The following is a 27,536-nucleotide window of genomic DNA, read 5'->3' as shown; positions in this document are numbered from 1 at the left end:
GTCCGAGGGCCTGGCCGGGAGGGGGGCCCGCCATCAGGGGGCCCGACGGCACACTTTGAGGGGGCCGGCCGCCCCTTTAAATGCTGCAGCCGCCTGAGCGCTCTCTTAAGAGGCCGCTGCAGCTTCTCACCTCACCTCCCCTGTAGCGTGGCCGAGCTGCTCTCCGGTCCGCAGTGCCGGCCGGAGTGATAGGAAGGTGCACACTGAGCGCAGAACAGGAGTTTCTGTTTTCTGTACCCGGCCGGACTGACAGGAAGGTGCACGAGTGTGCACCTTCCTATCACTCCGGCCGGGCACCGCGGACCGGAGAGCAGCTCGGCCATGCTACAGGGGAGGGGGTGGGAACAAAGAGAGAGGGAGGGAGGAGAGGGGGGGGGGTAAGAACAAAGAGAGAGGGAGGGAGGGAGGGGAGGGGGGTAAGAACAAAGAGGGAGGGAGTGGGGGTAAGAACAAAGAGGGAGGGAGGGGGGTAAGAACAAAGAGGGAGGGGGGAGGGTGGGGTAAGAACAAAGAGGGGGGTAAGAACAAAGAGGGGGGTAAGAACAAAGAGGGAGGGAGGGAGGGGGGTAAGAACAAAGAGGGAAGGGGGTTAAGAACAAAGAGGGAGGGGAGGGGTAAGAACAGAGAGGGAGAGGGGGGTAAGAAGAAAGAGGGAGGGGGTAAGAAGAGAAAGGGAGGGGGGATAAGAAGAGAAAGGGAGGGGGGTAAGAAGAGAAAGGGAGGGTGGTAAGAAGAGAGAGGGAGGGGGTAAGAAGAGAGAGGGAGGGGGGTAAGAAGAGAGAGTGATGGGGGTAAGAAGAGAGAGGGAGGGGGCGGTAAGAAGAGAGAGGGAGGGGTGGTAAGAAGAGAGAGGGAGGGGTGGTAACAAGAGAGAGGGAGGGGGGTAAGAAGAGAGGGAGGGGGGTAAGAAGAGAGAGGGAGGGGGGTAAGAAGAGAGGGAGGGGGAGTAAGAAGAGAGAGAGGGGGTAAGAAGAGAGAGAGGGGGTAAGAAGAGAGGAGGGGGGAGTAAGAAGAGAGGGAGGAGTAAGAAGGGGGTAAGAAGAGGGGGAGGGGGAGTAAGAAGGGAGGGAGGGGGGTAAGAAGAGGGTGAGGGGGGAGTAAAAAGAGGAAGGGGGAGTAAGAAGGGGGGGAGTAAGAAGGGGGGAGTAAGAAGAGGGGGGAGGGGGGTAAGAAGAGGGGGTGGGGGGAGTAAGAAGAGGGGGGAGGGGGGTAAGAAGAGGGGGGAGGGGGTAAGAAGAGGGGGAAGGGGAGTAAAAAGTGGGGGGAGTAAGAAGAGGGAGGAGTAAGAATAGGTGGGAGTAAGAAGAGGGGGAGGGGGGAGTAAGAAGAGGGGGAGAGTAAGAAGGGGGAGTAAGAAGAGGGGGAGGGGGGAGTAAGAAGAGGGGGAGAGTAAGAAGGGGGGTAAGAAGAGAGTGAGGGGGGAGTAAGAAGAGGGGGGAGTAAGAAGGGGGTAAGAAGAGGGGGAGGGGGAGTAAGAGGAGGGCAATTGCCCCCTCCCCTGTCCGCAGGCACCGTGCGGGCAGCCGGCAGGGGAGGGAGGAAGAGGGGACCTGGGAGCTCAGCCTTCAGCTCCTCTGGGTCCTTCTTGCGCGAGCACAGATCGTTGCCGTGGTTACCACGGCAACGTTACGGCTCTTGCGAGAGTAAACTCTAGCCCTGGAGCTACGGGCTAGAGTTCACTCTCAACACTGTGACCACCAGGGATTCCTGGTGGTCGCAGTGGTGAGAGTGAACTCTAGCCCCATAAACACACTGCCCCCACACACCATACACATTCACACACTGCCCCCCATACACCCACACACACCATACACATTTACACACATTGCCTCACACACACACACATACACTGCCCACCCATACACACAAAGCCCCCCATACTAACATTGCCACACACATACACAGCCCCCTCATACACACATTGCCCCACACACCCTACACATTCACACACTACACCCCCTCACACACACTGAACCTTTCACACACACTGCACCCCTTACACATTACACCACTGCTCCTATACCATACTACAGCCTCATATCTCAGCAGACCCCAGGTAAGTTGTCAAACTTTTCTTAAACGGTTTGACTACTTACTCTGAAAGGGGGGCCCGGCCCTCCTGGCACCATAACGACTACACAGAGCAGTAGTGGTTATTGTGCATGGATTATTTTTTTAAATAATCTACAAGTGCCCCAGTAGCCAGCCAGCCAGCCCACAGGCCACCAGTTAGGCTTACAGCCAGCAAGCCCACAGCCTGCCAACCGCAGCCAGCAAGCCACAGCCTGCCAGCCAGCAAGCCACAGCCTGCCAGCCGCAGCCAGCAAGCCAACAGCCTGCCAGCCGCAGCCAGCAAGCCCACAGCCTGCCGGCAGTAGCCAGCAAGCCCACAGCCTGCCAGCAAGCCCACAGCCTGCCAGCCGCAGCCAGTAAGCCCACAGCCTTCCAGCAATCCCACAGACTGCCACCCAGCAACAGTAATTAAGGTAAGAGGAGCCAACTTGGCCTAGGTATCAGCGAGCTATGTGGTGTTGCTATATTGTGAATAGGAACCAGAGTGTTGGAGAGACCCCCCTCCAGGCCCCATTAGACTCCATTGTAGTCTCTAATGGGACCTGGAGGAAATTCTTTCTAACACACTCTCTAAAGGACACTGAGATAGCCTCTTCTAGAATGCTCCCACCCTCCATGGCCCATTAGCCCTCAATTGTAGTCTCTACTGAGGCCTGGAGGCGACTGTTTCCAGCAGGGACACTGAGATGGCCTCTGTTAGAAAGACCCCCTTCCAAGCCTATTAGACTCCATTGTAGTCTCTAATAGGGCCTGGAGGGGATTCTTTCTAACACACTCTCTAAAGGACACTGAGATAGCCTCTGCTAGAAAGACCCCCCTCCATGGCCCATTAGCCCTCAATTGTAGTCTCGGGCCTCAAAGGGATTATTGCACTTTTGTTCCTTGTGTCTAAAGATTGTGTAGGGTGTGGCTGGAGGCGGTGCATGGAGGCGGGACATGGGTGGCGCTTGCTGCGGAGTATGGGTGGGGCCTGTAAGGGGGCCCTTGGTTTATTTTGCCCGGGGGCCCTGAGGGTTCTCAGTCCGCCCCTGGGCAGATTATATCCTGATTACACCCATCAATCATTTTTCTTTCCCCACAGTGGGAGACCTTGGAGATCCAAAGGTACCAGCGGACAGGTAAGAAAGACCCATTTCGGGAGGATCTTCTATCGAATCCAAATGGAGAATACCATCCATTGATCATCAGTAAACACTTTTGGGGAATATCCATTTTATGTCAGCATGCATGTTTAAAAATAATGATTTTTTAGCTTTCAACTAGTATAATATAAGCCTCTTGTCTTAAATAAAATTCTAGATTTTTTTTAAAACTTTAGTGATGTATAGTCACAATATTATTAAGAGAGGTTGCAAGTATTACCCCACCACTCATTATTATTCACACTCCACATTTTCTGAACATTGAGTAAATTATGCTTTCTTATTTCTTTCTTTCAATATAAGTAGAGATAATTTTTCTTACAGAGTTTCATCTTCTTGTCACATGCCCTTAAAGGAAAAGTTCTTCAAGGTCATTTCTTTTCTCTCCGAATTATGTTTTGGATCCAGCTTATCGTTTTCTTATGTGTCTTCATTCTTCTACATTGTTGATTGTCGTAGACAAATAACACTGGGTTGCTATGGTGTTACCCTATATAGACTGTGCTCACCTGTGATGTGTTTTTATTGTACCTGTTGTTCAGCATGCTCCCTCCTATAATATACCTTTTCAAGTTTATTTGCACTGTAATAATTTTTCTCTGTTTTACTGCTATTGGACTAGTAAATAAAGTTAAAGCACAATACTCTCCTCCTGTCTTAAAAAAATAATATTAATAGGCAAAGGGATGTTCAAGGAGTTTGCCAAACGTGAACACCAGATGGTCAGAAATCTCCTGTCTGTCTGTCTGTCTGTTTGTCTCTCATCTTAATCTTATTTTAGTTACATCTAGATTCAATTTATGTTTCTTTATTTGGTCTTTATTTATTTCCTGGTTTTATTGTTTTGATTAGTTATTTTAATTTCTGCTACACTCTTGACCTGCATTGGTATGAGAACTGATTATTCGTTGTTTTTTGTTTTTTTTTTAAATGTGGTCACTGTAATCTATCTACTAAAATGATTAAATATACTTGTACTTGTAATTGTAATATACTTGTACTTAAACTTGTACACTATGTGTACTAACATAGACCTAAAGAGACATTTCTCACTGGAGAGAACATGCCACTTCTGACTTCAGAACTTCTGACTTTTTCAGAACAAAATTTATTGAGCATTCATGACATGCGAAAAGACGTTAAAATGTCCTTTATTTCCAGCACAGGTAGCTTTTTTAAGGCATTTTTAATTAAGCATTTACCTTACTCACCTATATCCTGTTATCATTGAGGTCAAAGTTTCCAGAAGCAGATGGCAGGTTCTCATACCTCAGGGACGTTTAGGACTTTTTACTGAATACGCTGTCACATAACTCTTTTTTTTTAGAGTCACCACACAGGGTTTGGTTCCCAGAAGAAACTGTGAGCAGTAAAATGGCATGGTCTAACATAGGTATTATCCTGATGGTATGTTTATTAAAGAATTCATCTTGTTCAGAAGTACTGAACACCACAATCACTACAGGTATGTATTTTATTTATGAAGTCTTCCTTGTTTGTTCTACAATAGCTAGGTTTAGACCTACTCTAAATGTGACCAGGACAAAGGGAAATATAACAATGTTGCCAAACATCAAGTTAATGGTAAAAGAGTAGTAGGTAGGTATATAACATATTGTATGCTAATTGTAAGTCAGATATAAATAATATAATACATAAATATTTCAAGTAGATATAAGCAAAGTAACAAAAATATCTAAAAAAAATTATCTGATGAAAGAGCTAATTATTTCTCTTTGTATTACCACTTATCCCTAAAGAATAAATATGCACACAATCAATGTCTCATATCTAATGCAATTTTAGAATAAATATTGGTAGCCTTTTCGTACAGCACAGGATTGAAATGTATGAACTTAAAACTGTATCCCATTGTACTTACATTTTATTAATATCTTCTGGTCAGGGAAAGTATTTGAAAACCTTATAGAATGGAAATATTTTAACTTCATCTTCAGTTGACCTGAACTGTAATTCGAGGCAAATATTGTGAGCGCAAAAATGATCTTTACCTTATATCATCCTGTTATAAACTGTATTAAAGCCATATTGTGCCTGTATGGACTTAATATCTATGTTTAATCTGTGCTGAAGATTTGTTTCTGCATTCCGTGATAGATGTCATTGAGATTTGGTGGAGAGTGAGGGGGCAGACCTATTGGGTGGGGGAAATGGTGAGAATTCGTGCAAGTTGTATTTTCTCTGTCTGAGTGTGTCTTTTGCCAGTGAGCATTGTTCTGACCATATGTCCAGAGCAAAGGATTGCGTTTTTTAGCTTATTTCTGCTTTTGACCTTCCCTGCTTAGGAATAGATCTTGTTAAAAAAAAAACATCCAACTCTTCCAACCATATAACTAGATTTGAAGTGGAGAAGCTCCACACCCCTTGTATACTGTCATAACTATATTTCTATGTATTAGTGTGCTTCAGTAGAGTACAACTGTACCTTTCCAATATTGACCATGTTGCTGTATGTTCAATAAATCTATCTATTCACAAAAAGAGCTTTGAGTCATTTCCAGTCTCAACATCGACACATTTGTGGAGCGAATATTTTGCTACTTTCTGTATTTCTGCATGGAATCTTTTGTTGAATGCCTGAATGTGCGCAACAAGACAAGCCAAACTAACTTAAAATGACTCTTAAGGCACTCGGACAATTTGGGTGCAGTGAAACTACAATGCTTACATGGCAAGGTTAAGACAGCATCTAGTAGCTGTCTCCCAGACAGTCACTAGAGATGCTTCCTTATATTTCACAGAGTTTGACTCAGTGAAACAACGCTGGATGTCCGGACGCTTTGCTTGAGGACTTCCTGCATCTTCTAATACCCCATAGGAAAGCAGTGAATCAATGCTTTTCTATGGGGAAAGCCTAATGAGTGAGCAGCGCTCACCATACATGGGCAATCAGATCCCCCCCATTCGTTGATGTTGGTGGAGGAGGAGCCTGACTTCGGCGCTGGAATCAGGTTAGTGTTTAAAGCATTTTTTTAACCTTTTACTTGCCATCTTTGTTTTCCTAACACTAACATTTTCCTTTCAGTATACTAAGCTAGATGAGGAATATAGAGACAGCCAATGTGTGTCACATGTATGCTAGGCAGAAATGTAGTTAGGGCCAGCGAGGCCTCACCAGTTTTGCAAATAATATCCTGTCCAGCGTGTTCCTAACTAGTGCCTCCACTTTTATGCCTCCATTCTCACTGTACCATTTGTCCTAACAATTTGCATTAAAGGTAAAACTATTTTAAGTATAATAATCCTTTCTTCATATTTTGAAAAGCAATGTTCTTTTCTGCTTCACTCCATGCACAGAAGAAGAGAATACCATAGAGACTAACCATAGACTTTGAAACACTGACCAACCCAAGGTGCATGTATATATCTGAAGGAACCTGTCATAGTCTAAAGATAGGGATGAGTTTTTTGCTTTGTGGAAAGTAAAATATTCTTTGTGTCCTACAGTAATTTATATTTCAAGAAACCAGAACAAAAAAAATCTGTTCATACTGAAGTTATCAATGAGAAGCATCTCTGAGATTTTTCAACTTTATTTAAGGTCAAAGGACTAGACACAGATGATCTGTATAGTTTTTTTTTTCAAGATTTAGGCCCACAGGACTAGCATTCCCATGACCTCTAAATTAATGGAGACATCCAAGACCAGTGGACTCGGTATCCCATGATCCTTTCATTATTGTGAACAGGTAGATCACGATATTGGGGTTTCTCTGGATTATTTCAAGTTCTAGGGGTAGAGTGAAATGTGCACAGGGCTGCTGGTAGGTTTTCATTTATTTTATCAACCCATGTTTGGCCACAAGCATTCTTTATTTAATCCCCAAACACCCTGCACACGCCGTGGTGAAAAATAGGATAGGGATGAGACTTGGCTGACATGTTATAAACTGTTTTTCCATAATTCCTTATTCCCAATTGCAAGATGTAATTTTCCCATTATTGTCACTTGTACCCTGGCAATCACTGGACGTTTTAAATTTGCAGTGAACATGGCCAATGCAGTAATACTTTAATTGGATGCAAATTAAATGCAAATTAAAAAAAAATCTAATTTATAGAAAAAATAAAACAAATAAAAACAACTACTGGTTTTGACTAGTTATTAGAAAATACCATATCTTTCAATTTTAAAGTTCCCCATTAAAATTTCAAATTGGAAAATGTTTTCCTAGTTTCTTCTATGAAAAAAAAAAAAAAGAACTGTTTGCCTTCATTGGCAGATGACATTAGCAGTGTTCAGGTGTTCTGGGTTACACGACTAACCTTAAGGCTGATGTCGTCAGGTGGCAAAAGACGCAGACGTGTCACAGCATTTCCCTGGTGAAGCATACATAATAATTGCAATTGTTGCAAATGCCATGAAACAGACTTACATATTCAAGAAACACTCAAGTGAAATTCCCTGGTGCCTTGTTAAATAAAATTTCTGGCAATGACTTCTGAGACTTCTTTACTTATGGGAACAGAAAATTAAACACTTGTCAGCATAGAGAGAGCAGTTAGCTTAACGGAGTATACAAATAATAATGTATCAGTTTTAATTGCACTTAAAATAATAATTGTATTTCCCTTAGTATTTCCATGTTGTGTTTATGAAGAAGCCACCAAGGGCCTTCAGTTTAGCTGTTAGAGTAGACAAAGCAGTTTGAAGACTGCATCTAGGGGTGACTCCTGATGGGACCCTAAAAGTATCCAACCTCTTTTTGTTGTTTCACACAGTAACTTCTTGTATGTTGAGGATGGTCAGTAGAAAGTAATTGTTGATAGAACCAATTAGATAGATAGAACCAACTTACAAACTTGTGCATAAGCATTTCTAATTCATTGTCTTTATAAGGTGTTTTTGAGAAATTATGTATAGCTCTTTGTCCCTCTAAGAGGTTCTACAGGTTGTTGATTGGAGCTAGTTTTGAAAGCAGACCCCAGTGTTTTTATGTACCCAGTCTTCAATGTGTTTGTGTATTTACCAATCTCCAAGTTGAGAAGATACTGTCAGTGATTACGGTATTTAAATTAAAGTCGTAGAAAAGCATTAAACAAATAAAAGAAAATACCGGTACTTAATATAATTCCAAAATATTGCATGCTTTATAGATCCTAAAAAAAATCAGGTTTTCTGCTCAATTATAATGAATTATATATTAGAAGGTACCGTAATTGTATATGATCTTACCCTAACCATCTCCTGCATGTTGCTCTTCTCTCAATTCCAGAATTTGTTAGGCAACCCACAGTTCTGCAAGATGTGTCTGCTGCCAAAGATTTCATTAGTTCAAATGAATTTGCTATTGTAGCATTTGTTACGGTATGTTACTTAATTGTTTCAGATATCATTTGATTTTCTATAAAATTAAACAGATAGACAAAAGTAACGGAACTTCACTGCATGTAATATATATATATATATATATATATATATATATATATATATATATATATACATCATTTCAAACCTTTTGGTCATTATCACTATTTTACAGGATTCCGAGGAGCCGGAAGTAAAGCATTTTTATACTCTTTGCAAGAATCATCCGGAATGGGACTTTGCAATAAGCACTAGTCCAGAAGTCTTACAACATTTTAAAATTGAAAGCACCTCGTTGACTTTTTTTAGACAGGTAATTAATCTGCCATATAGTTTTCAACGGTGATACACGGGTAATAAACAGAAGATACATATCCTAATGGTAGGTTTATTTGTTGAGTTAGGAACAGACAGCAGAGCATCATATTCAAATACAGTCCATGAGTAAGGACAGGAAGTGAAAACTTGTATACTAGGGTATAAGTTAATGGTCATGAATCCATATAAACACTAATATAATATAGCCCCTTAAGGACACATGACGGAAATATTCCATCATGATTCCCTTTTATTTCAGAAGTTGTGTCCTTAAGGGGATAGGAAGACACGATGCAGAATACAGAAAACAGAAGGGATTTTAAAAAGTATCTAATATAGGGACTGACTTCAGGCATAAAGCACCATAATCACTTTGTACTGTCTCATTTTCACCTGGGGAATATTTAGGGTGATCCAGGCAGGCACACAGATGCTGTGTCAAAACTCACTGTACCAGTAAGTAATGATGTTGGAGCTACCATAGTGGCACTGCAGCTTCCTGGTGTTTTCTTAAACCTTTGTCATGAAAGTGTTAACTATGCAATAGTCAACTTTAGTATAAATAGCACTTCAACTGTAATGCTCTGCTTGCAACTATCTGTATGTTCGCATTCAACATCTAATGCATACCTTTTTAGTAATATGGTATTCTACAAGGCAATACAAATAAATATCATTTATATTTATCCTTTTCTGATATTAGGTGGACAATACCAGAACCGATTTAGTATTAAAGGAATACCAACAAATAGATACAGCCAAAATGTATCGATTTCTCTCTATAAATGAGTTGAGATGGGTGACGTCATACAACTCGGTGGTGAGTTATTTCTTTATATTGATTTATAATGTCGCAAAATGAACACTCAAAGGGTTATTCACTAATGTGCCAACTGTGAGTTGTCATTAATTCAAACTGAATTCAAAGTCGCCATGACATACCGGTACCAAGTTGGCCATAAATGTAGTTGAACTGGAGACTTTTCCTAATTTTGATTAGAATTTGAAATAAATTCACTTTAAATTCACTTTCTGTTTCTAGCAATTCACATTTCATTGAATAATCCTGGTAGAAAAGCACATAAAAAATAAAACAGTGGACAGCTATCTGAATTAATGAGGTGACTCAGTGATGAAATGTTAAAAAAGAACAGTCTGTATCTTTGATAAAGTTTAAAAAGAAACAAATATGGTGTTCCACTTCTAGATCCATGTGAGCTTCACCCGTTACACTTTATGCAGACTATGAAAAAGAGGTGACTGTAAACTATTTTGTAAAGTGGTTATGGTTTCCATGCTTTGCTACTGGTTTATTCTCATGCATGATGTTTCTTCCATTTTGTTTATTCTAATTCAGACAGCAGTGGGGGTGATGGCTTCTGAAATCCAGGACCATCTGCTACTCTTTGTAAACAACAAACTGGAGAATGAAGAGGAGACACTCAAAGAATTCCGTGAAGCAGCAAAAGAACTGCAAGGACAGGTGAATTTGCTTGTACTATGGGTATAAAGGTACTACGATAATACTACAGAAAATGAGTACCATAGTCATACTGTATTTACACTACAGAAGTCAATTACTTTTATAAACAGAGGCACTAAGTTAGCACACTGCTTTCAGCTTTCTCATCAGAAGTTAGTTAAATTCACACTTGATAATGCAGAATTTTCAAGGTGGGGCAGGCTTTTAGTGCCTGTTATAACCCCTGTTCTTGTCATACCTCACCTTATCAAGTTGACAGAATACCAGGAAAAGGGTGCCAATGTACTCGTAGCACAGTAACCACTACAATGACCTGTATGGTGCTTAAAGTGCCTTTGAACAAATTTAGAGTAAACACTATGCAGAGACAGGCCAAGTATAAGGTCTCACTCGGGGAATTATGTCAGTTCAATTAATCCATTCACTTCGGGTGGAACTCAAGTAAGCATTTTAAAAGTACTGTATCTGCTGCACTCCAACCCCACCACCCTACCGGTGTGGGATATCCCGGTCCAATTTAGTGTGATATACCGTATATACTCAAGTATAAGACGAGTTTTTCAGCACATTTTTTGTGCTGAAAAACCCCAACTCGTCTTATACTCGAGTCACTGTCTGTATCAGTGGCGTACATACCGGGGTCGCAGGGGTCGCGGCTGCGACCGGGCCCGGCCCACCAGGGGGCCCGGCCGCCCTGCGACCCGGTATGTATGTCACTGGGCCAGCCTCTTCTCCTGGGGGGCCCAGGAGCCGGCCACCTCCGGGCCCCCCGAGGCTGGCCCTGCTGTCATCCGGCTGGCCGGTACTGCGGGCGCGCGAGGGAGCACTGTCTCCTGGGTGCTTCCTCTTCAGCTCCCTCGCGCACCGCACTGATACCGGAGCCGGAAGATGACGTCATCTTCCGGCTCCGGCATCAGTACGCGGCACGCGAGGGAGCTGAAGAGGAAGCACTCAGGAGACAGTGTGTCAGGATCGGGACAGGGATCCAACACGCAGAGTACAAAGAGTGGAAAGGTACGTATACCGGGCCTTAGAATGGCCGGACTAACGTACCGAGAGTAATAGAGAATAGTCAGAGACAAGCCGAGGTCGAGGGAACGGGAAGACAGATAAGCGAGAGACAAGCCGGGTCAAGGGAGAACAGAGAAGCAGGGTAGTACAACAAGCCGAGTCAAAACCAAATAGAGCAAACTAGAATACCAGAGCACTGAGTGACTAGACAAGCTAGAACCACGACAGGGCAATGAGCTGAAGTGAGAAGTAAGCTTAAATACCCTGGCTCTGGATGGTAATCACGCCTCTGACAAGTACCGATTGGATATCGAACACTTGAGTGACAGGTCGCTCGTGATAGCGTCATGACGTCACGTATTGAGCGTCCCGCTAGAAAAGGACGTGGATTCCTCGCGGCCGGTGTTTAAGTGACTGGATGAACCGCGAGGAACGAAGGAAACAGCTCGCCTGGACGGGCAAACCACCAAATCTCTACCTCCCTTAGAGGTAGAGGCCTCAGGTACCCTGACAGTACCCCCCCTCTCAGATACGCCCACCGGGCGGAAGGAACCGGGGCGAGATGGGAAGCGGAGGTGAAATGCTCTGCGAAGGCGAGAAGCATGAACGTCCTCCTGAGGTACCCAACTCCTCTCCTCAGGACCATATCCCCTCCAGTTGACCAGATATTGCAATTTTCCCCTTGAAATTCTGGAATCAATGATGGAGCTGACCTCGTACTCCTCCCGACCCTCCACCTGAACAGGACGAGGCGAGGAAACCTTAGAGGAGAATTTGTTGCAAATAAGAGGTTTCAACAAGGAGACATGAAAAGAATTAGGAATGCGTAAGGCAGGTGGCAGAGCAAGGCGATACGCAACTGGGTTGATACGAGTGAGAATCCTGTAAGGACCTATGTAGCGAGGAGCAAATTTCATAGATGGGACTTTTAGGCGAATATTCTTAGTACTCAACCATACCCTATCCCCAGGAACAAAAACAGGAGCCGCTCTTCTATGCTTGTCAGCGTGTTTCTTGAACAACGAAGAACTATGTAACAGAATTTGCCGAGTCTGATCCCATAATCTCTTCAGGTTGGCGACATGATCATCAACCGACGGTATCCCCTGAGAAGAGGAAACCGAAGGAAAAATCGAAGGATGAAAGCCATAGTTCATGAAGAAAGGGCTAGAGCGAGTTGAATCACAAACAAGGTTATTGTGTGCGAACTCCGCCCAAGGAATCAGACCGACCCAATCGTCCTGGTGTTCGGAAACAAAGCAACGCAGATACTGTTCGATCTTTTGATTAGTACGTTCAGCAGCTCCGTTAGACTGAGGGTGATAGGCAGAGGAGAAGTTCAATTTGATACCCATTTGAGAACAAAAGGATCTCCAGAAACGTGAGACAAATTGAGAACCTCTATCAGAAACAATCTCCGAAGGAATCCCATGTAGGCGAAAAACCTCTCTCGCAAAAATCTCCGCCAATTCAGGAGAAGTCGGAAGTTTAGGTAATGGTACGAAATGAGCCATCTTAGTAAATCTATCCACCACCGTGAGAATAACAGTCTGTCTCTTGGAAGCAGGTAAATCAACGATAAAGTCTATGGACAAACAGGACCAAGGTTTCTCAGGAACGTCCAAGGGGTGTAACAGGCCACATGGAGAAGCATGAGGTAGTTTAGTCTTGGCACAAGTCTCACAAGCTGCGACGAACTCCTCAATATCTTTTCGAAGTGAAGGCCACCAGAAATCCTTGGATATCAGAGAGTATGTCTTGCGAATACCAGGATGACCAGCTATCTTACTTTCGTGAAAACATTGTAAGAGCTCCAGTTGAAGTTCAGGAGGAACAAAGTTTCTTCCCTCAGGAGTGTTTCCGGGAGCTAGATGTTGTGACTTCAAGATCTGGTCAAGTAGCGGAGAATGAATTTTAAGACTGGTATTAGCAATAATATTGCATTTGGGTACAATGGAGGACACAAGTGGTTCAACTGAAGCAGAAGGCTCAAATTGGCGAGATAGCGCATCGGCTTTAGAATTCTTTGAGCCAGGTCTGTAAGTCAGAACGTAATTGAAATGGGTAAGAAACAAAGACCAACGAGCCTGCCTGGAGGACAAACGCTTGGCCTCTCCGATATAAGACAAATTTTTGTGGTCTGTTAGAATGGTAACAGGATGTAAAGTACCTTCCAATAAATGTCTCCACTCTTTCAAAGCTTTGATAACCGCTAGTAATTCTCTGTCACCAATGTCATATCTGCTCTCAGTACCGGACAATTTTTTAGAGAAAAATCCACATGGATGTAATGGTTTATCAACACCCAACCTTTGAGATAGAACAGCACCTAAACCAGTCTCTGATGCGTCTACCTCAAGCAGAAAAGGCAGGGAAGTGTCGGGGTGAACTAAAATTGGAGCGGAAGCGAAAAGCTCCTTGAGAGTTTTGAACGCAAGAAGAGCTTCAGTAGTCCAATTCTTAGTATCAGCCCCCTGTTTGGTCATATTAGTGATAGGTGCGATAATTGAAGAATAGCCCTTAATAAAGCGCCTATAATAATTAGAAAAACCAATAAATCTCTGTACGGCTTTAAGACCTTTGGGTAAAGGCCACTCTAGAATAGACTGGAGTTTATCCGGATCCATCTTAAATCCCTCCCCAGAGATCACATAGCCGAGAAAGGTTACCTGGGTTTGATCAAAGCTACATTTCTCCAACTTGCAGTACAAACCATGCTGAAGAAGCTTGTGCAAAACCCTCCTGACTTGCTTGTGATGAGTCTCAATCTCACTAGAATGTATAAGTATATCATCTAGGTATACAATGACGCACTCTTGCTGAAATTCCCTAAGAACCTCATTTATCAGATCTTGGAATACCGCTGGTGCATTGCATAACCCAAAAGGCATAACCGTATATTCATAGTGACCATAGCGAGTATTGAATGCCGTCATCCACTCATGTCCCTGCTGGATTCTCACCAAGTTATATGCCCCTCTGAGGTCTAACTTGGTGAAAATTGTAGAGCCCTTCAAACGATCGAAGAGTTCGGTGATCAAGGGAATCGGGTAGGCATTTTTAATGGTTATCTTATTTAAGCCTCGATAATCAATACAAGGTCTCAAAGAACCATCTTTCTTTTTAACAAAAAAAAATCCAGCCCCGGCAGGGGAGGAGGACCTCCTGATGAATCCCTTGTCTAAATTCTCGTGAATATACTCCTCTAGAACTGAGTTCTCTTTCGTAGATAATGGGTATACATGACCTCTGGGGGGCATGGTACCAGGGAGTAGGTTAATTTTGCAATCAAAGGACCTGTGTGGGGGTAAGGTATCGGCTTTCTTTTTGTCAAATACTGCCTTTAAATCTAGATACTGAGGCGGAATTTGTGTCTCTGTAGGATTGTCAGAGGTAGCCGATGTGTTAGTTAATCCGAGAGGTAAGACCTTCCGCAAGCATTTTTCTTGACAATTCTTTCCCCACGAAACTATCTCCCCTGACTCCCAATTAATAATAGGGTTGTGTCTCCTCAACCAGGAGTACCCCAGGACTATGGGAATAGACGGAGAAGAAATGAGCATTAAGGATATATCCTCTTTATGTAGGATGCCAACAGTTAAGTTAATCGGTATGGTCTCATGGAAAATAACAGGCTCAAGTAACGGTCTACCATCGATGGCCTCAACAGCCAGTGGTGTCTCTTTTAACTGGGATGGGATAGCATGCTTGGCAGCAAAACCCTGATCTATAAAGCTCTCAGCAGCTCCAGAATCGATTAGTGCCATAGTCTTTACTACTCCCTTCTCCCACCTCAAAGAAACGGGTAACAGAAGCCTGAACTCTTTGTAGTTGTGAATAGAGGACAAAGTAGAAACACCCAAGGCCTGTCCTCTAGAGAAACTTAGGTGCGAGCGTTTCCCGAACGATTAGGACAATTTAGGCGTAAATGGCCTCTGACTCCACAATACATACATAAACCCTCCCTTCTTCTGTACTGTCTCTCTCTCTCTGTGAGATGAGTACTGCCTATCTGCATAGGTTCAGAAATACGTAAGTCCTCGAACTCAGAATTTTGAAAGGTAGGCGCTAGTTTAAAGGAGGGTCTACGGGTCCTATCTCGAGTGTTCTGCCTCTCTCTTATGCGTTCATCAATACGAGATATAAAAGAAATTAAATCCTCCAAATTCTCAGGGAGTTCTCTAGTAGCGACCTCGTCAAGAATTACATCTGATAACCCATTCAGAAACACATCTATATAAGCCTGTTCGTTCCACTTAACTTCTGCCGCCAAGGACCTGAACTCTAGTGCATAGTCCACAAGTGTTCGATTGTCCTGTCTAAGGCGCAACAGTAATCTAGCTGCATTGACCTTTCTACCAGGAGGGTCAAAAGTTCTTCTAAACGCAGCTACAAAGGCATTATAATTATAGACTAGTGGATTATCATTCTCCCATAAAGGATTGGCCCATCTCAGAGCTTTCTCAATGAGTAAAGTAATAACAAATCCAACCTTCGCTCTATCTGTAGGATAAGAACGGGGTTGTAATTCGAAATGGATGCTAATCTGGTTCAGAAAACCACGACACTTTTCCGGTGACCCGCCATAACGTACTGGTGGGGTAATACGGGAAGAAGCACCTACAGTGGCTACCTCTAGACCTGAGACTGCAGGAGAAATAGAAGGAGTACGTGTCTCCTCAGGTGGGTTACTAGCACGAGACAAAAGTGCCTGTAGTGCTAGGGCCATCTGATCCATCCTATGCTCCATGGCGTCAAACCTGAGATCAGAAGAACCAAGCTGACTGTTTGTACCTGCAGGATCCATTGGCCCTGTCGTAATGTCAGGATCGGGACAGGGATCCAACACGCAGAGTACAAAGAGTGGAAAGGTACGTATACCGGGCCTTAGAATGGCCGGACTAACGTACCGAGAGTAATAGAGAATAGTCAGAGACAAGCCGAGGTCGAGGGAACGGGAAGACAGATAAGCGAGAGACAAGCCGGGTCAAGGGAGAACAGAGAAGCAGGGTAGTACAACAAGCCGAGTCAAAACCAAATAGAGCAAACTAGAATACCAGAGCACTGAGTGACTAGACAAGCTAGAACCACGACAGGGCAATGAGCTGAAGTGAGAAGTAAGCTTAAATACCCTGGCTCTGGATGGTAATCACGCCTCTGACAAGTACCGATTGGATATCGAACACTTGAGTGACAGGTCGCTCGTGATAGCGTCATGACGTCACGTATTGAGCGTCCCGCTAGAAAAGGACGTGGATTCCTCGCGGCCGGTGTTTAAGTGACTGGATGAACCGCGAGGAACGAAGGAAACAGCTCGCCTGGACGGGCAAACCACCAAATCTCTACCTCCCTTAGAGGTAGAGGCCTCAGGTACCCTGACACAGTGCTCCCTCGCGCGCCCGCCAGCCTGCCCACCGGGTGACCGGCCCCCCAGGAGCCCAGCAGCACCACTGGACCCCAGGGAATCCCCTCAGCTCTCCCACAGGTAAGGAGGCTGGGGGGATTTAAAGGGACACTATAGTCACCTGAACAACTTCAGCTTAATGAGGTTGTTTAGGTGAGTGCTACAGCTACCCGGAGCCTTTTTCTTGTAAGCACTGTATTTTCTGAGAAAATGCAGTGTTTACATTGGAAGCTTGGAACACCTCTTGTTGCAGTCAATCAGACGGCCACCAGAGGGACTTCCGAGTTCAGAGGCCCTAAAAAGGCCTCTCGTCCGATGCATTCTGGGTGAATGCATCAGACGGGCTATCAGCACACAAAGCACTGTGAACGCGCTTTGTGTGCTGACAGCCTGTCAGCACTGCTGTGGGCGTGGCTTCAGCTGACAGCTGAAGCCCGAACCCACAGGGATGCTGTCTGGCCACAATAGTGGTTGAAGGGGGGGGGGGACGGACCTACTCTCCTCCCCCCGGCCCCCACCCCTGAGCGGTGAGTGGGGGCCCTAAAAATAAGGGTGGCACATACTGCCCCCCCGGCCCCCACCCCTGTGCGGCCGGTGGGGGCACTAAAATTATCAATAAGGGGGGACCTATTGTCCCCCCCCGGCCCCCACCCCTGTGCGGTGGGTGGGGGCCTTAAAATAAAAAATAAGGGGGGGACATACTGGCCCCCCCCCGGCCCCCACCCCTGTGCGGCGGGTGGGGGCCCTAAAATTCACAATAAGGGGGGGACCTACTGTCCCCCCCCGGCCCCACCCCTGTGCGGCGGGTGGGGGCCCTAAAATTCACAATAAGGGGGGGGACCTACTGCCCCCCCCCCCCGGCCCCCACCCCTGAGCGGTGGGTGGGGGCCCTAAAATTCACAATAGGGGGGGGACCTACTGTCCCCCCCCGGCCCCCACCCCTGTGCGGCGGGTGGGGGCCCTAAAATTCACAATAAGGGGGGGACCTACTGTCCCCCCCCGGCCCCCACCCCTGTGCGGCGGGTGGGGGCCCTAAAATTCACAATAAGGGGGGGGACCTACTGCCCCCCCCCCCCGGCCCCCACCCCTGAGCGGTGGGTGGGGGCCCTAAAATTCACAATAGGGGGGGGACCTACTGTCCCCCCCCGGCCCCCACCCCTGTGCGGCGGGTGGGGGCCCTAAATACAAAGGGGGTGGGGACCCTAGTTAACCCCCCCCCCCCCCCCCCAAAAAAAAAAACTTATCTCCCTACCTACCCCCCTCACCCTAAAAATAATGAGGGGGGACCATTAACTAAAAACCTGTAAAAAAAATGAGATAAAATCAACTTACCATTTGATGTTTTCTTTCTTCTAAAATCTTCTTTCTTCAGCCCCAAAAAAGGCCAAATAAAAATCCATAATAACCGACGCAATAAAAAAAAAAAAAAAAAAAACCCGAGCGCAAAAAAAATAATCCATCTTCACCCATGGAGGGCTCCGCGCAGACTGAGCTCCGCAGGGCGGGGGAAGGCTTATAAAGCCTTGCCCCGCCCTGCAATTAGGCTAAGAACACTCTGATTGGTGGGTTTAAGCCAATCAGAGTGCTCTTTGTCATTTTACAAGCGTGGGAAAGTTCTTTGGAATTTTCCCACGCTTGTAAAATGACACAGAGCAATGTGATTGGATGGCTTGAAATCCATCCAATCACAGTGCTCTTTGTCATTTTACAAGCGTGGGAAAGTTCTTTGGAATTTTCCCACGCTTGTAAAATGACACAGAGCACTGTGATTGGATGGATTTCAAGCCATCCAATCACATTGCTCTGTGTCATTTTACAAGCGTGGGAAAATTCCAAAGAACTTTCCCACGCTTGTAAAATGACACAGAGCACTGTGATTGGATGGCTTGAAATCCATCCAATCACAGTGCTCTGTGTCATTTTACAAGCGTGGGAAAATTCCAAAGAACTTTCCCACGCTTGTAAAATGACAAAGAGCACTCTGATTGGCTTAAACCCACCAATCAGAGTGTTCTTAGCCTAATTGCAGGGCGGGGCAAGGCTTTATAAGCCTTCCCCCTCCCTGCGGAGCTCAGTCTGCGCGGAGCCCTCCATGGGTGAAGATGGATTATTTTTTTTTGCGCTCGTTTTTTTTTTTTTTTTTTTTTAATTGCGTCGGTTATTATGGATTTTTATTTGGCCTTTTTTGGGGCTGAAGAAAGAAGATTTTAGAAGAAAGAAAACATCGAATGGTAAGTTGATTTTATCTCATTTTTTTACAGGTTTTTAGTTAATGGTCCCCCCTCATTATTTTTAGGGTGAGGGGGGTAGGTAGGGAGATATTTTTTTTTGGGGGGGGGAGGGTTAACTAGGGTCCCCCCCCCCCTTTGTATTTAGGGCCCCCACCCACCGCTCAGGGGTGGGGGCCGGGGGGGGACAATAGGTCCCCCCCCTTATTGATAATTTTAGGGCCCCCACCCGCCGCTCAGGGGTGGGGGCCGGGGGGGGGACAGTAGGTCCCCCCCCTTATTGATCATTTTAGGGCCCCCACCCGCCGCTCAGGGGTGGGGGCCGGGGGGGGGACAGTAGGTCCCCCCCCTTATTGATAATTGTAGGGCCCCCACCCGCCGCTCAGGGGTGGGGGCCGGGGGGGGACAGTAGGTCCCCCCCTCATTGATAATTTTAGGGCCCCCACCCGCCGCACAGGGGTGGGGGCCGGGGGGGGACAGTAGGTCCCCCCCTCATTGATAATTTTAGGGCCCCCACCCGCCGCACAGGGGTGGGGGCCGGGGGGGGGACAGTAGGTCCCCCCCTCATTTATAATTTTAGGGCCCCCACCCGCCGCACAGGGCGGGTGGGGGCCCTAAATTATTATTGATAATTTTAGAAAGCGAGCTGAGCTGTCAGTCAGACAGCTCAGCTCGCGAACGCGCATTCCGCGCACATGCGCGGTAAAGCGCTCAGGTTCTTCATAGGGCGGCATTCAATGCCGCTCTATGAAGAACGCGATTGGTCCAGCGCGAAGCCGTCCCATTGGGCCCCGCGATTTCGTCATTTTGACGAAAAAGGGGGCGCGGCCTAGCGGGGAGCTCGGCGCTGGAACGGAGGTAAGTTTTTAATATAAAAACACCGATTTTTTTTTTTTTAATGAATGAAAGTTCATATAAAAGCAAGAAGGAAGGCTGGGGGACCTGTCTTTCTTGCTTTTATATGGTGACTATAGAGTCCCTTTAAAAAAAAAATGTGTTTGTGAGTGTTAGTGTTAGTGAGTGTGTGTTAGAGTGTGAGTGTATGTTAGTGTGTGTTTGTGAGTGTATGTTAGTGTTAGTGAGTGTGTGTTAGAGTGTGAGTGTGTGTTTGTGAGTGTGAGTGTATGTTAGTGTTAGTGAGTATGTGTTAGAGTGTGAGTGTGTGTTAGAGTGTGTTAGTGTTAGTGAGTGTGTGTTAGGGTGTGAGTGTATGTTTGTGAGTGTGAGTGTATGTTAGTGTTAGTGAGTGTGTGTTAGAGTGTGAGTGTGTGTGTGTTTGTGAGTGTGAGTGTATGTTAGTGAGTGTGTGTTTGTGAGTGTGTGTTAGTGTTAGTGTGTGTTTGTGAGTGTGAGTGTATGTTAGTGTTAGCGAGTGTGTGTTTGTGAGTGTGAGTGTATGTTAGTGTGTGTGAGTGTATGTTAGTGTGTGTGAGTGTATGTTAGTGTGTGTGAGTGTGTGTTAGTGTGTGAGTGTGAGTTAGTGTGTGTGAGTGTATGTTAGTGTGTGTTTGTGAGTGTGAGTGTATGTTAGTGTGTGTGAGTGTGTTAGTGTGTGTGAGTGTATGTTAGTGTGTGAGTGTGAGTGTATGTTAGTGTGTGTGAGTGTGTGTTAGCGTGTGTGTGTGAGTGTATGTTAGTGTGTGTGTGTGTTAGAGTGTGTGTTTGTGTGTGTCTGTTACTGAGTATGTTTGTGTGCATCTGTTAGTGAGTGTGTATGTATGTCTGTCACTGAGTGTGTGTCTGTCAGTAAATGTGTGCGTCTGTTCATGAGATTCTGTGTGTGTGTGTCTTAAGCACTTACCTTTCTCCAGCGCCGGACTCCCTTGGCGCTGGGAATCTCTCCGCCTCTCAGCTCCGAATACGCATGCGTGGCAAGAGCCACGCGCGCATTCAAACCGCCCATAGGAAAGCATTATTCAATGCTTTCCTATGGACGTTCAGCGTCTTCTCACTGTGATTTTCACAGTGAGAATCGCAGAAAATCCTCTAGCGTCTGTCAATGAGACAGCCACTGAAACGGCTATGTTTTCAGCTGCAGGGTTAAAACTAGAGACCTGGCACCCAGACCACTTCATTGAGCTGATGTGATCTGGGTGTCTGTAGTGGTCCTTAAAGTGTATGTGTTTATGCATGCACTGGCGTACATACCGCGGTCACACAGGTCGCAGCCCTGCGACCCGGTGCCCGCCGCCATGTGTTGCGGCCCCTGCCCGCGCAGCGTAAGCGCGCGCGCGGGGGGGCCCACAGATCAGTTTTCGCACCGGGGCCCCATGGGTTGTGTGTACGCCACTGGTCTGTATTATGGCAATTTACATTGCCATAATACAGACAGGGGGCTGGCAGCGAGCGCTTACCTCTCCTGCAGCTCCTGTCAGCTCCCTTCTCCTCCGCGCCGGTCCGTTCAGCACCTCTGTCAGCTCCCAGTTTAAGTCTTGCGAGAGCCGCTGGGTCATGGTGCGGCTCTCGCAAGACTTACAGTGTGAGCTTACAGGGGAACTGACCGGACCGGCGCGGAGGAGAAGGGAGCTGACAGGAGCTGCAGGAGAGGTAAGTGCTCCCTGCCAGCCCCCCTCTTCCCCCCACTGAACTACCAATGCCACTGGACCACCAGGGAGAGAGAGCCCCCCTCCCTGGCCAGCTAGGAAGCAGGGAGGGGGGGACGAAAAAATTAAAATATATAAATAATAATAATAATAATAATAAAAAATAATAAATAAATAAATAAATAAAAATAAGAATAATAAAAAAAATATTAATGAAACAAAAAACAATATTAAAATAATAATTAAAAAATAACCCCCCACCAAGGCTCTGCATCACACTCTGCATCACACACACACACACTGCATTCATACACACACACTGCATTCATACACACTGCACTCATACACACTGCACTCATACACACACACTGCACTCTCATACACACTGCATTCTCATACACACACTGCATTCATTATATATACACACTGTAAATAAATATTCAATTAATATAATTTTTTAGGATCGAATTTTATTTAGAAATTTACCAGTAGCTGCTGCATTTCCCACCCTAGTCTTATACTCGAGTCAATAAGTTTTCCCAGTTTTTGGGGGTAAAATTAGGGGCCTCGGCTTATATTCGGGTCGGCTTATACACGAGTATATACGGTAAGCTGTTAGAGCTGTGGAGGACTTTCCTGTCAATACTTACAAGAGGCACGGCACTATGCTGTGCAGACTTGACTGACTGGTCCTGCCGCATTTTATTTAATCTGGAGGCAACCTTTGCCCGCTTCTAAGCTACACTAGAGGAGAGGATGAGGCAGGCGCACCCTGCTGTGACCCAGCACCCAACAGGGCTGGCCTGTGGGACCCCTCGCACACCCCACTAATAAACAAACAGCTGTCCCTCCCATTCCAAGCGCTCCCGCAGTGTGATCTTTTCGGAGACTAACCAAGCCACAAAATCCGCGCAACAGGCGGACAGCACGTTGATCTCCCCAGATACCCCGGCCTTCAGGCTTTCTCCCGGATGGAAAGACTACGACCTCTGGAGCTCCCTAAACAGGTGCAAAAGCAGGGATTGCTGATCCACCAGTCTGGAGCTGGGAAGAAGCTCAGCTAAGACACCGTAAAACTACTTATCCCAACGGACTGCACAAACGCGTGACATGCCTACCCAGCTTGGGCATCGGATGAATACCCTTTGTCCCTCCTCATGCTATGCCCAAATAGATGGACACTGTGCCCTTCCTAACTATGGCAAAGCAAACCCCATCTGTCAGCTATGCTCTAAGTAACAGAACTCAATCTGTATCTTATTGTTTTCTCTTTCACGCCCCAAACCCTTGCATACTCCAACTCTTCACACTCTAACACAGTAACTCACCTAATCTTCTACTAACATTGTTTCTCTAGCCTGTATTTTCTCAAGTCTTACATTAAAACCTATAGTGCAGCTTGTTTTTTCGTATCATAAAACAGTGCAATTGTCTCATATGTCATGGCTGTGTATGCACATGTTTGACCACATTAAGCTTGTAGATGCTGTTGTGGCACTACCAGCCTGTATGTTATTATTATTTTTTGCACCCCAAAATAAAGAATTAAAAAAAATTGTTAAAGTGTAACCACTTCAGCAAAAAAAAAATAAAAAAAAAATGGAGGCTGTATTTTAGCTATAAGGTGATTTGGCTCATCCTAATTTGGCTAACAAGGAAGAAAGATTCTTGAAATAATTCTAACAAACCAATACACATGCTTTGAACATATTTTCCTGTACACTAATAAGTGCTTTGCCCACCAATTGGTTCACAGATCATTTAAAAAAAAAGTAACTAGTAGAGGGAAAAAGAGGAGGAACAGGAAAAAAAACATATTTAGATATTTAAATAGTGTATATTTAGTAAGCATATAATATATAAATATAGATATTTCACTGCTCCTCCTTTTTCACTTCTCACTTGATCTGTGAATAAAATCAAGCTAGTGTTTGCCCCTTGCCATCAGTCATCCTTCTTCCATTAATCTTCTCTTTTTTTTTTCGCCATTGGCAGAATTCGGAATCACAAATCAAAACGAACATGCTCTTCCATTGCACGTTTGATTTCGGTTTGTAATTCGGAATTACATACAATCGTCCCGAATGGCCCAAATTCAGATAAAATGCAGTTCATAACAAAACAAATCTCCAAGTCTAATGAAATCTTTGAAAATATTTGTGACGGACTACCCTGTCCCTGAATTATTGTTTTATATTAAATGCTCCAGTATACGAACATCACAGAACAGATTGCCCCATGTGGTTTGTATACTGAACAAAGTACCGAACTGAGAATATTTCACAAGCAAGACCATATTTATTTAGTTACAGATACCTCACTATTGTAGTTTTATTTTGTTTCTGTTTTTTTGAATTTTTTTTTTCTGTTTAGGTTCTTTTTGTGAAGGTGGATGCTTCGTTGAAAAGCAATGAGAGATCCATGGCTTATTTCAAGCTCCAAAAGAATGATCTCCCCAAGGTTGTAATCTATAACACTGAAAACGAAACCAAACAATTCTTTAAAGATGATGAATTCACTGCCGAAAGGCTCAAAACATTTTGCCTTGGCTTCTTGTCTGGGGATAGTATTGTAAGTAAAATAACTTGTTAAAGTCTATTAAAATATATTTTAAGCTGTTAATAATTAAAATTATGTGACATCACAAAACACCTACATAGGGTAGTGTGGTACCAATAGACTCAGGCAGTACTTTGAAGGCAGACAGCATAATGCCCCCTCTCTCCTTTACATTTGTGAATAACCCTGGGGAGAGGTGGGGGGTGGCTTTAAAATTTGTTTAACAAGCTGCTCCATCATTTGTCCTTAGGAGTAAAAAAAAAATAATTAAAAAAATCTTCAATAGACCTAAGGTTTAGATGGGAGATTTTGAGATGTGAATAAGAAGCATGATTCAACTGTTTACAAATGAAAGAGTTTGTGGTTGGAAGTTTACAGATGGAAGGAAGGAATGCATGAGTATTTTACTGTTTGTGTCAGATTAAACAGACAGAAGGTGCTATAGATAGCCTCTAATAAATAAATAGGATAAAACCCTGCTTTATCTTTTCCTTCCTCGTGTCCAGAGATTGCTGGGTCAGTTAGCTGAGGTCAGACAAATGTCTGGGAAACAAGTCATAACAGTAAGAGATGTGGGCTGGGAACATTATGCAGAAATTGGACTTGATCAAAGATGGGAGAAAAAAAATACTGTTTTAGAAGAGGAATGGAATTTTAATGGTAAAACAATATTTGAGGGGGCAATATAGCATCTTTTATAAATGTTACTTCTTAACTGTGTCGGAAAAAAATTATTGTTGACAAATGAGAATTATTTATGATTACAATATTTAATACATATGTGCACATTGGAACGATTTTCATATCTGTAGACTACACATTGTACAATTACAATTGCAAAGTGATATTGATATCTCTGCACTGGCGGTTTGGAGATATGTGTGAACTCTCCGGTTTAAATATGTAGTCAGAGATTTAAATACCTGTAAGATCCAGTTTATATATGATCTATATATGGTTTCTAAATCCTTTCAATGTCTACTTGTTAAATGTATTCTCAGATGCTTTTGCATATGGCTGCACTGTCTTTTCATGCTGCCTTTATATATAGCTACACTATATATATTAGATAATGCTTAATACATGGCTTCACTGTCTAGTTTTGAAATGTTACATGCAGTGACACGTGTTCCAAATTAATTTGTTTCCGTCACTTCTTAAATAAATAGGATCCTTTATTTCGTTGTAGAACCTTACCTTGAATTTGGTTATTAAATACTTCTTAGTATTGTCCTAAATACATGTTTTTCAAAAATAAGCATATTTAAGAGTTAAATTAGTAGTGATAGGGTATATCAAAATCGTGCTTAAAATTATGTGAGATGTAACTTTAGTACTTTGGATATTATCAGCTCTAATCGTGCCTCATTAAAGGAACGCTCCAATACCATAACAAGTTCAGATGATTTAAAGGAACACTATAGTTACCTAAATAACTTTAGCTTAATGAAGCAGATTTAGTGTTTAGATCATGTTTCTCGGGTTTCACTGCTCAATTCACTGCCATTTAGGTGTTAAATCACTTTGTTTCTGTTTATGCAGCCCTTGTCACACCTCCCCTGACTCTGATTGACACAGCCTGCATGAAAAAAACGCTTTTACTTTTAATGAGATGTAATTTACCTTAAACAATTGTATCTCTTTCTCTGTAAATTGAACTTTAATCCCATACAGGAGGCTCTTGCAGTGTCTAGCAAACTATTAACAGAGCAGGGGACAAGAAAATCTAAATTAAACAGAACTTGCAATAAAGGAAGGATAAACTTTAGATGACTCTTTAGGAAGGTCGTGCAAGTCACATGCAGGGAGGTGTGACTAGGGTTCATAACACTGCAGGAACATGATCTATACACCAAAACTGCTTCATTAAGCTAAAGTTGTTTTGGTGACTAGTCTAAAGTGTCCCTTTAAGTTGTTATAGGGGAAGTAGTGTATGGGTGCCGTTCAGGGATTAAACAGTTTTCCAGTATTTTAACCTGAAGTTAGGACCTTTTCTTTAGAATGTGACTGTCTATTAAACATTTTTTTTTGTTGCTATTTTAAATTTTATTAATACTTTATGTTATGTATTTTGATTTTATTCTGAATATTCTAAAATTATGTACACTGGCATGTGGTTTATTTTCTATTAAATAAGATTTAATCAACTGGAACATTTAAACTATTTATTAATTAATTAATTAGTAATATCAGAGGACTGGATGTCAAGGTGACTGAGTCTCTGACAGAAATCATAATTGCGATTCACTGTTAGCTGCAACAGAATATCATGCAAGTATATTACAACTCTATTGCATTTCTTTTCGTCAGTAATAAAAGGAGCAGGGAGACCTCAAGTGAAATCTTGAGCACATCATAATGCAGTAATAGCACGGAACATGTTTTTTTCTGCTAAATGTAATAGGGGTTATAATAATCACTACACCAGTCCTGTAACCTACTATCGCAATCCTAGAATAGTGGTTCCCAATCTTAGTCCTCGAGGCACACTAACAGTCCAGTAACTAAGAATGTTTCCATTTTATTCATTTTGGGATACTGACAAAACATGGACTGACAAAGCCCGACCTTGAGGACTGAGTTAAGAACTAATGTTCTTGAGACGTTTTCCATGAATAGCAAAAAGCATTACCAAAAGATGAACACGTTTTTGTAATAGTTCTAGATAAAAATTTGTCACCACAAAACAGAGTGCATAAATGTATTTATTTTTTACAAGATATAGATAGCACATATTCAATAAAAACAACATATATGCCTGCCAGTTTACTTTAATGTGTTCTTATCTTCTTCAGGATGAAGATTCAGAGAAGAATGAAGCAAAAACAGAGTTATAATTTAAAAAAAAAAATCAATTCTTTATCTTTAGAACATTTTTGGAAGTTTAAGTAAATATTTTGTGTTTACAGTAATAAAAAGATTTTTAGTATATCTGTGTATAATTTTAATGTAAGAGGCAACTGCAAGAAAACCCATTGAACACTCCTACAAAGGCGGATTAAGAACATAGGGCCCAGGGCCTGGAACCATGAATATGCTTGTCTTTATTCACCACTCCTAGCTGAAGAATGAAGGGGGCCCCAAATAAATAAACTGATAAACTGCCTAGGGTTCTGTGAGATCTGAGTCCTTCTCTGCATATATGAATTGTTGGCAAGACAGTATTATTAATCATTCTCTGTAGATCCCTAGTAAAGAGGGCAATATCATGTTTTTGAGTGATCGAAGCTTACAGGGTTTATTATTATTATATATAACATGCAATGAGACTTCTACATTAATTACTGTATATTCTGTTTCCTTGTCTCACTTTTAACTATGTTTCTTTACTGAAATAACATTTTCTTTTACTATCTGTCATAAATTTCAACTACGGTATATTCTCTGAAGGTACATGTGTTCTTATGTTTAAAAGGTTCAACACACAGTTACAGTCATAATGTTAT

The 27,536-nt window shown here is 43.5% G+C and overlaps 1 protein-coding gene across 1 annotated transcript; it reads left to right on the top strand.

The window, feature by feature from the left end:
• Positions 1–4,512: 4,512 nt before the first annotated feature.
• ERP27 (endoplasmic reticulum protein 27) lies at positions 4,513–27,021 on the top strand. Its single transcript, XM_063426645.1, has 7 exons — positions 4,513–4,680; positions 8,453–8,544; positions 8,720–8,857; positions 9,566–9,682; positions 10,220–10,345; positions 23,905–24,102; positions 26,886–27,021. The coding sequence occupies exons 1-7, from the start codon at positions 4,590–4,592 to the stop codon at positions 26,925–26,927; spliced, it is 804 nt and encodes a 267-aa protein (XP_063282715.1). The 5' UTR covers positions 4,513–4,589; the 3' UTR covers positions 26,928–27,021.
• The last annotated feature ends 515 nt before the right edge of the window (positions 27,022–27,536 follow it).

Source organism: Pelobates fuscus, chromosome 7, assembly GCF_036172605.1.
Source record: "Pelobates fuscus isolate aPelFus1 chromosome 7, aPelFus1.pri, whole genome shotgun sequence".
Classification (NCBI taxonomy): domain Eukaryota; kingdom Metazoa; phylum Chordata; class Amphibia; order Anura; family Pelobatidae; genus Pelobates; species Pelobates fuscus.
Note: the sequence above shows the minus strand (reverse complement) of the source record. Positions and strands in the feature narration are given on the sequence as shown.